The sequence below is a fragment of the Zootermopsis nevadensis genome, unplaced genomic scaffold (assembly GCF_977971745.1).
Source record: "Zootermopsis nevadensis isolate Lab colony 2312 unplaced genomic scaffold, Znev_1.0 Znev_ptg000003l, whole genome shotgun sequence".
NCBI classification, from domain to species: Eukaryota; Metazoa; Arthropoda; class Insecta; order Blattodea; family Termopsidae; genus Zootermopsis; species Zootermopsis nevadensis.
The window spans coordinates 5,613,258-5,628,545 of NW_028259135.1; the positions used below are offsets into that span (position 1 = coordinate 5,613,258).

The 15,288-nt window shown below is 42.9% G+C and overlaps 2 protein-coding genes across 2 annotated transcripts in view; one reads left to right on the forward strand and one right to left on the reverse strand.

Annotated features, from left to right (window-relative positions):
• Positions 1–15,288, forward strand: part of LOC110832558 (uncharacterized) — a 35,027-nt gene that overhangs the window by 6,158 nt on the left and 13,581 nt on the right. The gene's annotated exons all lie outside the window — the stretch shown is intronic.
• On the reverse strand, positions 954–10,476 carry LOC110832546 (uncharacterized). Its single transcript, XM_022069651.2, has 4 exons — positions 10,123–10,476; positions 8,124–8,174; positions 6,428–6,709; positions 954–4,895 (listed from the first exon to the last, which is right to left on the reverse strand). Exons 1-4 carry the CDS (start codon positions 10,211–10,213, stop codon positions 1,984–1,986), a joined length of 3,336 nt encoding a protein of 1,111 aa, XP_021925343.2. The 5' UTR covers positions 10,214–10,476; the 3' UTR covers positions 954–1,983.

The following is a 15,288-nucleotide window of genomic DNA, read 5'->3' on the forward strand; positions in this document are numbered from 1 at the left end:
AGTTCAAATTCGTAAAGCTGAAAAGCTTCGTCACATTATCTGAGGATTAAGGTACGTGAAGGAAATAATGGCGAATTTGCTTTCTTACTCATACTGTTGCAGATTGTCATCAGACCCGTTGTAACAACGGGCATATGTCTTTGAGAACAAAAGTGGTTTATAATTAATCTTAATTAAGAGTAATTGCATTAATTTAGTTAGAGCTCAAGCGAAAGGAACATTTTTGTGTTTCTATACAGAATAACCAAATTTCGTGCAATTCTTTGTTGGACACCCTTCTGACAGAGACAGAAAGAAGTAAACAAAATGCAGCTTATGTGTCCAATGTTACTGACTTCTTAGCTCGGAATTAAAGGGAAAAAATCACTACGAAAATCACAAAGTAAATCGATTCATTGATTATACATCATAAACAAGCATGAACGGATTTCCAATATTGAAAAAGCGTGCAACTTTTTATTATTTTTAGGTTAAAATCGTAATAATATTTTAAAACTTTGTATATTTTAATACATTGTTTTTATATATTAATATATAAATTTATCTGTAGGAAGGAATGTTTTGGTTGACCACATTATCTGCATGATGAAAATATAATTTATTTATATTTTATTTAACAACGTTTCGAGTAGCTCAGACTGTAAAGCGTTTGAAGACTTGAAAGGATGTGGAAGGAGGCGGTCGTGGCCTATTTTAAAGTACTATCCGGGTATTTGCCTGAGGAGACAGAGGCGTACTACGAGAAACCTCAGGTTTGCCAGTCTCCTGGATCTAGTGTAGAAGATGTAGCAGTGCCAACCTCTTGAGTAGGACGTCTGGTGTCTGATTTGAGAAGATATTATGGCCAAAGCATTTCTTTGTGAAAATAATTCTTTTCTGGCGCATGTGGTAAGAGACGAAGGTGGCAAAAGTGTTTAATGTTGTTAAATGATTTCTATTTGTGGACACTTACATAGCGTTTGTATTAAAACCATTTTAATATGATGGAGAGGAAAACAGAGAAGCATTACATGGTCATATTTACTACAGGTACTCAAGTCAAGTAACACTACATGAAGTAGTGAAGCTCATTACAGCGACGCTTGCTTGCAGCGGAAGTTACTCGCTCATAAACAAACGACGCGTCTTTTACAAGTCTATCGTCTGTACACTGTGTGAAGTATCGATCTTAATAAGACGCAAGAGAACAGTTTCCTCGACGAGACCCTGTGTATCTCAGACGCCAGCTCAATGACAGAAAACAGCTCAGTTGGATTTCGGAAGTACTTGATTCGGATCTCAGGCAGGACATCGACAAATCAACAAAGTTCTCACGACTTAGTGCTCCAGTGGTGAGCACGCCTGCTTCTACCCAGGAGGACTCGTCATTAATCTATCATAAAAGGCGAGGGAATGTGCGCCAAGACATCGTCCTTTTAAGTCATTTTCTATCTGTATGTCATTATTCACTCTACTGAACAGTTGAGAACACAAAGGAAAAGTTTCTTTCTTCTGATTGACCTCCAGACCCTATGGAAAATTATAGTCTTGAACAGTTCATAACATGGCTCTGGTGACGGCGGAAAGACGCACTTCTGAAACGTCGTTACGACTTCACGAACCGATAACACAGCAGATAGGCATTTTCAAGTACACGTCGCCAGGACAAGAGGACAGGCCTCTCAGTGGGCCCCAGAGCCAGTTTTGTCGTCGTGATAGATAAAGAATTTGCAGCCACTGGAGAGAATAGATCGATATCCGATCACGTAGCACAGTTTCTTTAGTGACTAAGCTATCGTGCCTCAAAGTAGAATCAGGTAAACAGACGTGGAAGACACAATTTTACAAATACATTGTAATTAATATCACAAGGCGCCACATTTATACAGCGCTGAAGACATATGACATGCGGTACGTAACACAGTACTAACAGCGCGAGTAAATGATTAAAATGTCTACCTAAATTTTAGGAAAATTAATGGAATGGAGATCGATGATAAATGTTCAACCATAATTTGGCAGCCCGCCCTTCACCCCAGCAGGACGCCTCTTCCCACCCTTAACCCCTTCAGCGGCGTGACTTGATCCACTGACAGAGGAACTGAGGGACGAGGAACACGACTGCGACTCTGATCCAACAGCGCTTCTAGCATCATCAACAGCAGAGCCTGAAGAACTTCCAGAGTGAGCTTCAGATGAGCTCGTGGAAGAGGTACCAGTATTGCCAACAGCATCATCTCCGTGAGCTGAGTTGTCTGAAACTCCGACGCCATTTATCTCAGACTTTTTAAAAATCCCACCGAGTCCATCTTGAGCTCCACCGACAGTGGAGTGGCCAGTTCCAGTGACGATAACTTTGTGTCCACTGTCGCTTCCTACCGTTCCTTCGGATCCTCCGCTCTTGCCATACTCCGCACCGTCGCTGAATCCGTGACCTTCGGCTCCACCGTAAGTTTTAACTCCGCTGCCACCAGATCCGTGTGATCCAGCACTGCCAAAATCACCACCTACTACATGTGATGCAGAACCAACAACACCATCAGCTCCATCTGACCCACTGCCGCTTACGGTACCGAATCCAGTATTTCCAGCAATCCCGTGGGTTCCAGATACTATGACACTGTCCGTTCCGTGACTTGCGCTCACTTCGTGGTCTCCAATACTGCTTACATCGCCAGGTCCATGATATCCAGACTTGCCGTGTGCACCACCACGAACAACACCATGAGAATGGGTTTTAATTATGTTACCAAGTTTTGTATTTTCACCTACTCCGTGTGCTTCAGTTCCACTTACTCCGCCAAGTCCCGTGCTTCCAGCTACTCCGTGAGCTTCATTTATATTTATTCCGCCAAGTCCTGTAGTTCCGCCTACTCCGTGAGCTCCAGTTTTAATTTCCCCGCCAAGTTCTGTGCTTCCGGCTAATCTGTGAGCTTCGGTTTCACTTATTCCGCCAAGTCCTGTGGTTCCGCCTACACTGTGAGCGCCAGTTTTAATTTCTCCGCCAAGTCCTGTGCTTCCAACTACTCCGTGAGCTTCAGTTCCACTTATTCCGCCAAGTCCTGTGTTTCCATCTACTCCGTGAGCTTCAGTTCCACTTATTCCGCCAAGTCCTGTGGTTCCGCCTACTCCGTGAGCTCCAGTTTTAATTTCTCCGCCAAGTCCTGTGCTTCCAGATACTCCGTTAGCTTCAGTTCCACTTATTCCGCCAAGTCCTGTGGTTTCGCCTACTCCGTGAGCTCCAGTTTTAATTTCTCCGCCAAGTCCTGTGCTTCCAGCTACTCCGTGAGCTTCAGCTCCACTTATTCCGCCAAGTCCTGTAGTTCCGCCTACTTCGTGAGCTCCAGTTTTAATTTCTCCGCCAAGTCCTGTGCTTCCAGCTACTCCGTGAGCTTCAGTTCCACTTATACCGCCAAGTCCTGTGGTTCCGCCTACTTCGTGAGCTCCAGTTTTAATTTCTCCGCCAATTCCTGTGCTTCCAGCAACTCCGTGAGCTTCAGTTCCACTTATCCCGCCAAGTCCTGTAGTTCCGCCTACTTCGTGAACTCCAGTTTTAATTTCACCGCCAAGTTCTGTGCTTCCAGCTATTCCGTGAGCTTCAGTTCCACTTATTCTGCCAAGTCCTGTGCTTCCAGATTCTCCGTGAGCTTCAGTTCCAGTTATTCCGCCAAGTCCTGTGGTTCCGCCTATTCCGTGAGCTCCAGTTTTAATTTCTCCGCCAAGTCCTGTGGTTCCGCCTACTCCGTGAGCTTCAGTTCCACTTATTCCGCCAAGTCCTGTGGTTCCGCCTAATTCGTGAGCTTCAGTTTTAATTTCTCCGCCAAGTCCTGTGGTTCCGCCTACTCCGTGATCTCCAGTTTTAATTTCTCCGCCAAGTCCTGTGCTTCCAGCTACTCCGTGAGCTTCAGTTTCACTTATTCCGCCAAGTCCTGTGATTCCTCCTAGTCCGTGAACTTCAGTTCCACTTACTCCGCCAAGTCCTGTGGTTCCGCCTACTCCGTGAGCTCCAGTTTTAATTTCTCCGCCAAGTCCTGTGCTTCCAGATACTCCGTGAGCTTCAGTTCCACTTATTCCGCCAAGTCCTGTGATTCCTCCTAGTCCGTGAACTTCAGTTCCACTTACTCCGCCAAGTCCTGTGGTTCCGCCTACTCCGTGATCTCCAGTTTTAATTTCTCCGCCAAGTCCCGTGCTTCCAGCTACTCCGTGAGCTCCAGTTTTAATTTCTCCGCCAAGTCCTGTGCTTCCAGATACTCCGTGAGCTTCAGTTCCACTTACTCCGCCAAGTCCTGTGGTTCCGCCTACTTCGTGATCTCCAGTTTTAATTTCTCCGCCAAGTCCCGTGCTTCCAGCTACTCCGTGAGCTCCAGTTTTAATTTCTCCGCCAAGTCCTGTGCTTGCAGATACTCCGTGAGCTTCAGTTCCACTTATTCCGCCAAGTCCTGTGATTTCTCCTAGTCCGTGAACTTCAGTTCCACTTACTCCGCCAAGTCCTGTGGTTCCGCCTACTCCGTGAGCTCCAGTTTTAATTTCTCCGCCAAGTCCTGTGCTTCCAGATACTCCGTTAGCTTCAGTTCCACTTATTCCGCCAAGTCCTGTGGTTTCGCCTACTCCGTGAGCTCCAGTTTTAATTTCTCCGCCAAGTCCCGTGCTTCCAGCTACTCCGTGACCTTTAGTTCCACTTACTCCACCAAGTCCTATGCTTCCAGCTACTCCGTGAGCTCTAGTTTTACTGACGCTGTCAAGGGTATTCTTTGCATCGGATCCTTGAGCAGCTGTGCCACCAGGTCCTATGTTTGCTCCGATTCCGTGACTTCCTTCTCCGGCAGTACCTCCTAATCCTGCGTCGCTTGCATGGACTCCAGTTCCGCCAATGACTGTGTGAGCTCCGTCACTTCCTCCGACTCCGTGAGCTCCATCTGGAAGAAACAGTAGATGTTTATAGTCTATTTAAAAACACTGCATCGACCTCTGAGTTTATTTCTGTGATTGGTACTTTAACTCTGTGTGAATTATGTCCACATTCAGGTTAAGAACACGTGATGGTATGTTCCTATTTTTCAGGCCTATTTGTTTCTCGAGAATGCGATAGTTGGGTTCCAGGAAAACACAGCGCTTTGAAATAAATAGCTTTTTAGAAACCGTCGGTTCTGTTGAAATTAAAGTTAGGTTAGAGGTAAAGAGTTTGGATGGTGTGACGCCAAGGAGTGAATTGTCAGAATTCCATACCGCAATTAATTCTATATTCTACCAAAACACGCCACACCACGATGCAGTTTTACCTGAACCGAAATTTTGACAGAGTACCTGCTAGTGAAAATAGTTAAGTATTAATGTTTTTACAGCCAAATCATAACAATCGGAGCCCCTTTCATATCTGCGTTTGTGGTTTACTTTTCGAAATTCCTTTATTTGCTTTATTTTGATCGCTTTCAATTCAACATGCACCCGCTTTAGGGAAACAGCTTCTGTTTTAAGTCAATCGCGTTATAGCAAATTCGCATTATGAGAGAACAGGCGATATAGGAGAAATTGTTGTATTTTAAATTTTAGCCGGCAAAAATTATTTACCGATGATACTTTAATGTGTTTTCGCGACAAAAAATACATACATCTTTGTGCCTGGCTTTCTTGCACATGAAAAATTAGGAATTTTAAACATGGGCGTCCTAGCTTTTCTTTCGTTTACTGACACGTCAGCGTTTGCTAACTTTGCTGCGCTAACCTTCCACATTCTGTTTAGGCCTATAAAATTTTATTTACTTTACCTTTGCTGGAGTGGGGGGATCAACAATATGTATTAAAGTGTTTCAGAAACAGTTGGCAAATATTAACGTGTGCCATTTCTCCACCGTAATCAACACAAAACTAAAAAACCAGGAGTAGCCTAACACTTGCTTGTTAATATGGGAACATCAGATTCTAGTCAAATATTAGCATCCAGGAGTAGACTTTTGTATTTATAAGAAATATTTATATATTTTTATAAATTAATTCAATCGAATATGGCTTTATATTCGGGAGGCTCCAGGTACAAATCTCAGCCCACAGACCAGCTGACCTAAACAAGATACTTGATGTTTATCGGTTGCTACAGCCGGGTGCATGCTGGGATATCACGTTGAACAGACTGTGGCCAATTTTCTATCCATTCTAATCCAATATTCATTATTATACAATTTGACATTATGTGGCCAGTGCAATTTAAAAGCGTCTTTATATAATTCAAAAACTGATCGACATGAGATAATTAACCACGAGGTGGAAACGTAGAAGCAGAAAAATTGAAATAAATGTATTTGTTTTAATATTTATATTGCTTTTGAAACTGGCAATCCTTAATAATTTTATTCCTTATTTCTTCGGTGGCGAACAAAAATTATTTAAATAGACATTCATTGGAAGGGTTAGGAACTCAGCGTAATTACCCATTATCACATCTTGAGCTTACCAAATGCTCCAGATGACCCCGAGGAGCCTGAGGATGACGCAGCATCAGACGACGATCCACCGGCGCCTCCAAAACTGATGGAACCAGATTCATTTGAAGAGAAAGATGACGAACCAGACTGAGACGAGGATTTGGATTGGCTGGCTGAGCTGGAGTAACTTACGGGCTGAATAGAAGACCCGGGGCCACCGTTGAAAGTGCTGGAGCTGGAGGAAGAATATGACGAGGAGTGCGATGCTCCAAACGACGAACTGCCGTCAGAGTTGTGGCTAAACTTGTACTCTGGCAGGAGAAGAATTCATTCGTCAATACAAGTTGCCATCAGAATTATATTTGAATGCCTGATCTGGCAAGGGAAGCATCGACTTGGCAATAGAAGTTGCCATCATATCTGGCGAGATAAGCATTGATTTTCCAACGAAAGCTTGGTAAAACTCCCACATCGTAAATAATTCCTTCTCGTTTCCCAGGATTTAACTCTGATTTTTTATGAATGGAGCGAACGAGTCGCATGACTCCTGATTGGTTCCCCACGCGAGGATTCCACATACAGCCTCTTCCGCCCTCAGAGATGCTTGGACCTGTTGGCCTTGACGCAGAGTAACCATCGGTGTTGCCCGATCTTAACGAAAAGTTTAACGCGTCGACAAATTCGAGCATCGGTGGTAATTTCGGGTTCTCAAGGTGGCGAGTATGAAAATTATTGTCTTCTGGGATATTGCGCCTTGCTGCCTGGTAGATGTTTGCGAACGTTTAAGAGGTGCTTACTGCCTCCATCATCAAGGCGGATACTATAATAAGCATGCACGTGAAATTCTATCTGACGACGCAGTTCAACATCCCAGAAGACAAGTCACATTCAAATTAAAGCAATGATTCTGATGTGAACGTTTATGAAAATTATTGTAACACTTCTTGAATTACATGCAGGCAGCCATATAGATAGACAATGCGAATTAAGGAGGGGCTTGTTTACAACTTCACATCGCCACCGCGCTGAAAAACTCTCAAATTCAATACCCAGGAGCTTAAAATAGTTTTTTTGCTTTGGTTATCAAATCAGTGTGCTTGTTATGTGTTATTTTGCATGCACCGAAGGGTTAATAGTGACGTGGTGCCCGTCAGCCTTGTTCGCTCCTGAATGGATTTCGATAAAAAGTGGTATTTGTGTTTAAGCAGAAATTGTGAAGCAAATTTTATTTTGTTGCACTTCGTCAAAACTTGAACAATGTTTGGTGGTCAATTCGAAATTCATTATTAAAAAAAAAACGACCCATCGCATGAAATTTGTACGAAACTTAATTCCTGTTGTACTAACGCCCAGTTTTATTTAAAGTTATTTGAGTGTGCTGAATAGTTAAATACATATAATGTAAATAACTTTTTCATAATGATTAGTTTCCCTGGAACAATAAATTCGAAATTTAATGGCAATAATTAAACGTGAACATACCTAGCGCGTTAACAGTGAATACTGCTAACAGAGTGTGTTTATTGTTTTTTCGTGATTCTCATAACAAACAGGGATTATTTATTCAAACGGCGTTAACGAGTTCATCTTTGAAGTGGAAATGTTTAATGCTTTCCTTCGGATAGAAACTAAATTCTTGATCATAGTATTTAAATTAAATTATGTGCGTCAAAGTGTTAAAGGAGACGAATTTTACCTCGTCTTGTTATTGGAGCTTATACTCACCTCCGTCAATAAATCTTGGCGCGTGGAGAAAACCTTTTACGCCTTTCACACCTGCAAGGAAACAAGAAATAAGCAATGAATTTATGCGCTTACTGACGTTTTCTCAGACTTGTCCCTGGTTCATGTCATAATCGTTTCAAATACAACGTGAGTTACACCAGTCACATGAGAATTTATTCACATTACACGGGTTAAATTTTCATGGGTTATTCTCTTACGATAAACAGTAAACAACGCCTGTGTTGTATCTGTCCGCCATGTCTTTACATTTGATGACGTCATCATCCAACCCTACAGATCCGTTCTCACGAAACGCAAAAACATTTCCGCCACTCCACTCAGGACCGAACCGGGCTCTTCTACGTAATTGTAATCAGCTTCGTAATTATCACAATCGCAGAACAACGTTCTTGGCGTCTGTTTGCCCAGACGCGGCGTAAAGAACGCCTTTCGAAATATCGTGTCATCTGGTGCCTGTACACGCGGTACATTAGGATCCTGCGTTCCTTCTAGGCGCAGAGAATGATTACGTCAGCTGTTAATATTACAGAGTCTGATGGCAAGATGATTAATGGGTGAGAAACAATCGAGGCTTAATTTACGGCAAATCCCGGCATTTGCCTGGAGGGTTCCACACTGACACGAACATTGGAAAAGAAATCCGTAGCTCAGGCGGTTAGCAACTGGCTTCTTACCTCACAAAAGTAACGGACACTTCTCGCGAAGACCTACAAGCGTTTCTGCGCGATCTGCAGTAGACGTCGTTAAATATCACGAACGTATTTTTAGAGATTAATGAAACACACGTTGTGCCCAGTAAATTTTCCCACAAGTGTTAAAGTTTTCGAGACGGTTAAAATAAAGGCGATTATGCATTGTATCATCTCATAACCCTCGAAATGATTTTGGTCAAGTTTTGAGCTGGCGACCCCCCCCCCTCCCCCTCGTCTGCCTCCGGAGCCTGGTTTGCGCTGTTTGCAAGAAGGAAGTCTAGAGGCAATGACGCAATGACGGACCGAACGCGTCAGAATCGTTACGTCATGCGTTAATTTGTTTCGTATATTAAATGTCTGACGAAAATAGATAATCGAAGGTCCTTTGCAATGTGAGATGTGTGCGTTATGAATCATGACGATTTCGCTATGAAACTAAGTACTGTACTTATCAATGTACTTGGGGCTAAGTTAAGAGAATGGCGGTAAACAAAACTTAAAGAGAGGATGTCTTACGAATTAATTCCTGTTCCCACGTCATAGTGCTGGACACCAGCAGGGAGATGACCGAATTCAAACAGGTGAAATTATTTGAGGAGAACAGACTATTCCAGGAAATATGCCGTGTGACAATAAATGATCATATTTTGTTTTATCTTGGACGAAATATTTCAATATCAAATCTAAAACTTCTTGACGATGGTGAAGAGTCAATTGAATAAAAATTTACTTGGATATTATCCATCGTCTAGTAAATATATAAAACTTAAAACGACGTTTCGGAGATGGGACTCTATCTCCGTCTTCAGGTTCCTACACAGTTGGGCCCACTAGATAGAGCTAATCCCTATCTCCGGTCTACTAGACGATGGATAATATCCAAGTAAATTTTTATTCAATTTCAATATCAAATGAATTGGTTCCATCAGAGAGAAAAAATAAAATAATGTTAGCTAGAAATTGATTCTGACAAAAGGTATAAAGTAAAGATTTAGTCCACACACACACTATGGAAGGGCCAGTTATAATATAATTTAAACCCTGAATTCACAACATTCTTAACAAGATAAAGCTTTCAGACTGATTAGTGTAGTAATAAAGGCCACACGTTGACGCAGACAGACACTCTGTCCTAAGCTCCGAAGCTGGTTCCCTCCCTATTGCTTGTCAGCAATTTCACGCCTTCCCAGAATTTCGATGAAACAGTTTTCTTCGTGGTACGTGCCGCTCCTAGCGAACTGAAGCGTCTGCACGAGCTTGCTGCCTAACCTTTGTCACTCACTTACCTTTGACGCCAACCTCCGTCGGCCTAGCGCGCACAACAATGCAGAAGAGTGCTAAAGTTAGGCACAGCGATGTCCTGTGTTGCAGCGCCATCTTCCGGTCTTGTGTTCTGAGGCAAATACACGTTTAGGATTCAGAAGGCCTTGGACCGCGGTCGGAGGAATAATGCTGGACCGGTCAGACGGCTGGTTCCTTTTATATACTGTCCATGTATCTGTCTGCATCTCATTAGCCGTCCACATTTGTCCTTAAGCTGTCTTTTTGAAGAAAACAACCAACTCCCAGTATTGCAGGCATGCAGTTTGTGATTCGTCGCTTGTACTCGGCGAAGTTCAATGTTTTCATCGGAAAAGCCGTTCACTGCCAAGAACCAGTGGTGATGTCAGAGTAGCCAGCTGTTAGCATGAACTATGTGGAACAAATATTACAGACGCAACTTCCAAGGTAACTTATTGTACCAAGAACTGACGAGAAGGTAAGGCGGGGATTTCAGGGGTTCATTACCACCTCCAGCAGGCATCGACCATGGGGAATCCCGCATTAACTCAGAGCAAGTTCGTGCAGTGTGGAATTACACTTTTATTTTTGATCGCAGATTCGCAGAAATAAGAGCTGAAACATTCAGACTTTCACTGCACACAGTGCAGCCGAGTTTATCACACATTTGTTAAGGCCAGGTTTTAAAACAATGTCAAGAGTTTTTTCCATAAATTTACAAAACGAGGCTACAAATGAAAGTTGAGGGTAACTTGGCATGCCGGTATCCTTTTTCCTAACAACAGTTCCATTTCATAATTATTACTATTACTTAAAGCAAACTCTGCTTAATTTTAATGTCTTAAAATGTTTACTTTGTAATAAACTGTAAATAATTTCTTGCCTTGTTAGTAATGGAGGGAGTTTATGAATCTGTGTAACTCCGGCTTTACAGTTTGATACATGAGTGAATATGGAGCAGGGGAAAGCCAAAAAATCTCTGAGAGAAGTCTGTCCATGTGTCACTTTGTCCGTCACAAGTCCTAAATGTACTGCACTGAGAGTGAACCCTGCCTTCCAAAGTGAGGAGCCAGTGACCAACCGCCTGAGCTACTGCACGGCCGAACTGAAAAATACTCTCAGACGACATCTCTGAAGACGAAATACACTTTCGACTCAAAATTCTGTCCTTCGTTTCCCTTTACAGCGTTCTTACATTACCATCGTATCTTGATGGAACGTTTTAGCTTGTTCAACGTTAGATCGTGGAAGTAGAAAGTTAATTTTGAGGGACATTCGAGGACAAAGCATTTTTGAGTCTGCTTCACTTATTTTTTTCCAATTTTGCTTTGAGTAACTGAGACTTCTTCTACTTTTGCCTAAATCCTTCACAAATGTTTCATTGTGCCCATGATAAAATGCAATGAAAGGAGTACCAAGTAACGATGTTCCTCACTTTGATTGCACTGTGAATATGGAACAAGAAGTCCCTCTTCCTACGCCTTGGGCCATACGTCTTTTTGGTTAGTTACCATCGACAAAAATTGATGTTGGACTTCTGTGTATCGTATTAGAACACGTTGCAACTTTAAGTCCAAAACAAAACGCATTTAGGTATCTATTGGCTGTAGCGTCCTCGGTCATTTTGATATTGCAATGTGCGAGAAGCGAACGATTTGTCGATTCACCTATTCTCGGTTCTGACGACTACAGGAGCGTGGGCAGATACCAACGTTTCGGAGAAGCACTCTGTTTCCCCACCTAAAGACAGAAATTGTTTCTCCGAAATGCTGGTCTCCACTTTCAGTTACAGCCCAGACCAATTACGTCATCCTCACCGCCGTGAGAACCTTAGATCTGACAGAAAGAAATGAGAGAATGTTTATTATGAATTGGAAATGGTGACGAAGGAGGTGGCCGTGTTGTATTTTGAGGAACTGAGGACATCTACGAAGATCAGGAGTTCCTTTGTGCGGACGGAATTAAACCCAGGTGTTGTGCAGGTACGCGATGTGTGTGGGCGTAACAGCGAAGGTAGTGAAGGTGTTCATATCAGTTCAGTTCGAGGGCATGCGAAGTAACGTTTCTGGCTGGGAACAGCGTTTGAGGGCGAGGTTGTGTGGTAACACTGACAATACTCGAGCTGAGTGTCTTTGTATGCTTTTGTGAGGTCACCGATTCCAATCTCGACCTGGTTCTGGGCTGGCTTTGCTGATAGATTTATTGTCTCTCGTAGAAGTTCTGGTTTCCTAACGTGAGCGGACTGAGACGTCTGGCTGTGGTTTGTTTAAATTCTGTAGGATTTTAGGTTTTCACGGCGGTGAGTCCGAAGATGGCCGTCTTCTGTGTTCTTTCGCCCTCTAGTGTGGTAGAAGTTTACAGACGTTTCAGAGGTCCTTGCTGCCTCCATCATCGGGACGATGATTCATCGCAGTAAAGACCTGTGAAACGCCGGTAAACTTCTACCAGACTATATGGCGCTACAACCCAGAAGACGGCCAGCCATCTTGTTTCTAGTCGCCATGATCTCAGGATCCCATCTCAACGTGAGTCAGGTCAATTGTCGTTAATCTCTGGGTCTTGGTGTCTTCTTTTGTTTCAATCTGTGACTCCCAGTGCATAAGAATGTGTAGTGTCTCATAAATATTGCGATCTGTTTCGGTTCGCCTTTTCAGAGGAGTCCTTCGCCCTCCACACCTTGGGGCGTATGATGCGTGTGACGTCCAGATGTTAATGGAGTGACGTGTTGTGTTGATGACTGCCTTTCATGGCGAAGTTCGTCTGCATTTTCTCGGCTACATGTTTTGTTTCCGCTTATTTCTGCTTACTTGCAGCTTTGTAAAAACCAATCGAAGTGGTCTCAAAATCTGGAGGTAGGAAATGAGGCACAGGACGAAAGAAGGAAGAAGAAATTAAAGAAGGAAATACAACAAACTAAATAATAATAAATTCTGCAGTACTGAATAAAGACCGATGTTTTCAATTAAGAGTGTATAACGAAAAGTGGGTGGCTCTGCAGTCTACAATTTATTGTTGTTATTGCAACAATTAATGAATGTTTGTGGGATTACGATTACAGTCTTACGAATATACATTCCCGTTGAACGTGTCATAAAGTTGCCGAATTCTTTCGTGTTTTTATGTTGGTGACTGATAAGATCTGTCGTCAATACAAATTAGTTTTGGATATGCCCTTCTTGCAGAACAAAGACATTGCTGTGGAACAATTGTTGTCAGCTGCCTTGAACGGAGAACCCGGAGCTCTGAACAAAAGATTTTCGTTCATTCGAAACAAATTTGCCTGTATTATTTTAGGAAATGTGTTGCTAGGCGAGGCTTAGCCGACGGTACCGTTCTCCATTGCGGGCAAAGTCACGTGGCTTGTAACAATCACGCGGAGACTTAATTCTGGTGCTCATGTTCCGCGCATGCGTCACTGTTCTCCGACGAAGTCTCTTTGTGCCACATTCCGAGGATTACGTCTTACGCTGCTTTTCATATAAGCTGAATGTGTAACAAGAGAAATAATTATAATAAAAGTGAAAGTATTCACGATTTAATATCGATGTAAATCGACAGCAACTTATTTCCCGTCGTTGGAATGACGATTACAAATGCAAGTAGAATGTCAACTTGTTTTTTTTTAAACGGAAGCCTGCTTCTTCAGTTGTGACATCTTATTCGATGGGATTCTGAAGTATTTCTCAGACACTACTTAGCCCGTCAAACGCTATCATTGTTATTGGTTATTACACGCAGGAATATGGGCCTCTGTTGCAAATCCTGTAAACACTTGTTTTCACATTGTACACAGGTTAATTATTTATTTAAATTTATTGGTAAGATAATTTACATTATTATCTGAGGAGTTGACAGTAGCTCGGACAGTGAGGAAACCACATTAACGATAGTTATACGACGCCTTCATGTTTTTCCACAATGCTAGTATCCTCTGGAACAGGGGTTCTCACCCTTTTTCGCATGCGTACCACTAATTCTAATCTAACACATTAAATGTACCGCTAACCAAATGAGTTCAGGGAAAACCTATTTATGTTAATATTATCTTTTTATTTTCTTACTTAGTTCGCGTACCACCAGTGGTACGCTTGCCATGGTTGAGAAACGCTGCCCTAGAGCGTAAGGGACGGTGACCGAAAGAGGAAAAATGCTCATCGTCCTCCGACTCCTTAAAAATAAAGGCAAATAACTTAACTTCCATCGGCCACATAGTCTCTGGAGTAGCAGGAAACAGTCTAAAACATGTTTGATGTTTTTTCCGCGTAGACGTTTGGGTAGATGCGTCTACAGGAAAGTCTTCACGGCGTCGAAACCGAGAAGACGTCACCATCCTCACAGACACGTTGACCAAGAATGAAGGAAACATGAAATTGCCACTTGATGATCCAGAAATACCTTTATTAATAAGAGTCGAAGAGCAGACGACTTAAAATGAGTCCTCGCTTGCGGGTTTAGCAATAACTCGACGACATAAGATGAGCCGCGGGAATAAAGAATTTAATTGCATAGTGAGGACATCGCTTTTTTTTTACAACGTTGCAAGACCTGGAGACTGCGGAACACGTAATTGGCAAGAAGCAACTCTCACGACATTCCTTCGCGGCGACAAGAGACATGTCGCGTCCTCGTGTTGTCGCGTAATTGCTTTGCACTTTTCCGTTCCTTGTTTAGTTCCTTTGAGCAGGCAGGTTTTCTGACACGCAATAAAACACGGGCGAAGCAGTGACGGTATTACAAATGGTCGCCATGGCTACGTCTTCTTGTTTGTCCCCTCCACTGGGTGACCACTTTGTGCTCTGCTGTTTAGTATGGAAGCTTACACTGTGCACTGGAGAACACTTTTAAAATGGATCTTAAGAATCAGGGTATAAAGGCTCGACTGGACTAATCTGGCTCAAGATAAGGATCAGTGGCGAGCTCTTGTGAACACGGTAATATAAGATGGCTGTCTTCTGGGTTGTTGCGCCGTGTAGTCTGGTATAAGTTTACCGACGTTTCAGAGGTCCTTGCTGCCTCCATGATCAGGCAGCAAGGACCTCTGAAACGTCGGCAAACTTCTACCAGACTACACGGCGCAACAACACGGACGACAGCCATCTTCAGACTCAACCTCAAATCTTACATTGGGTAATAGAAATTTGAGGGGATTTGTTAACTTGCTGAATGACTGT

What these genes read in the sequence shown, in the direction of transcription:
- LOC110832546 (XM_022069651.2), bottom strand. Translation starts at nt 10,213, where the DNA reads ATGGCGCTGCAACACAGGACATCGCTGTGCCTAACTTTAGCACTCTTC. An exon ending in GACGGAGGTTGGCGTCAAAG is followed by an intron (nt 8,175 to 10,122) that starts GTAAGTGAGTGA and finishes GTTTCCTTGCAG; the next exon opens with GTGTGAAAGGCGTAAAAGGT. An exon ending in GCCAAGATTTATTGACGGAG is followed by an intron (nt 6,710 to 8,123) that starts GTGAGTATAAGC and finishes TTCTCCTGCCAG; the next exon opens with AGTACAAGTTTAGCCACAAC.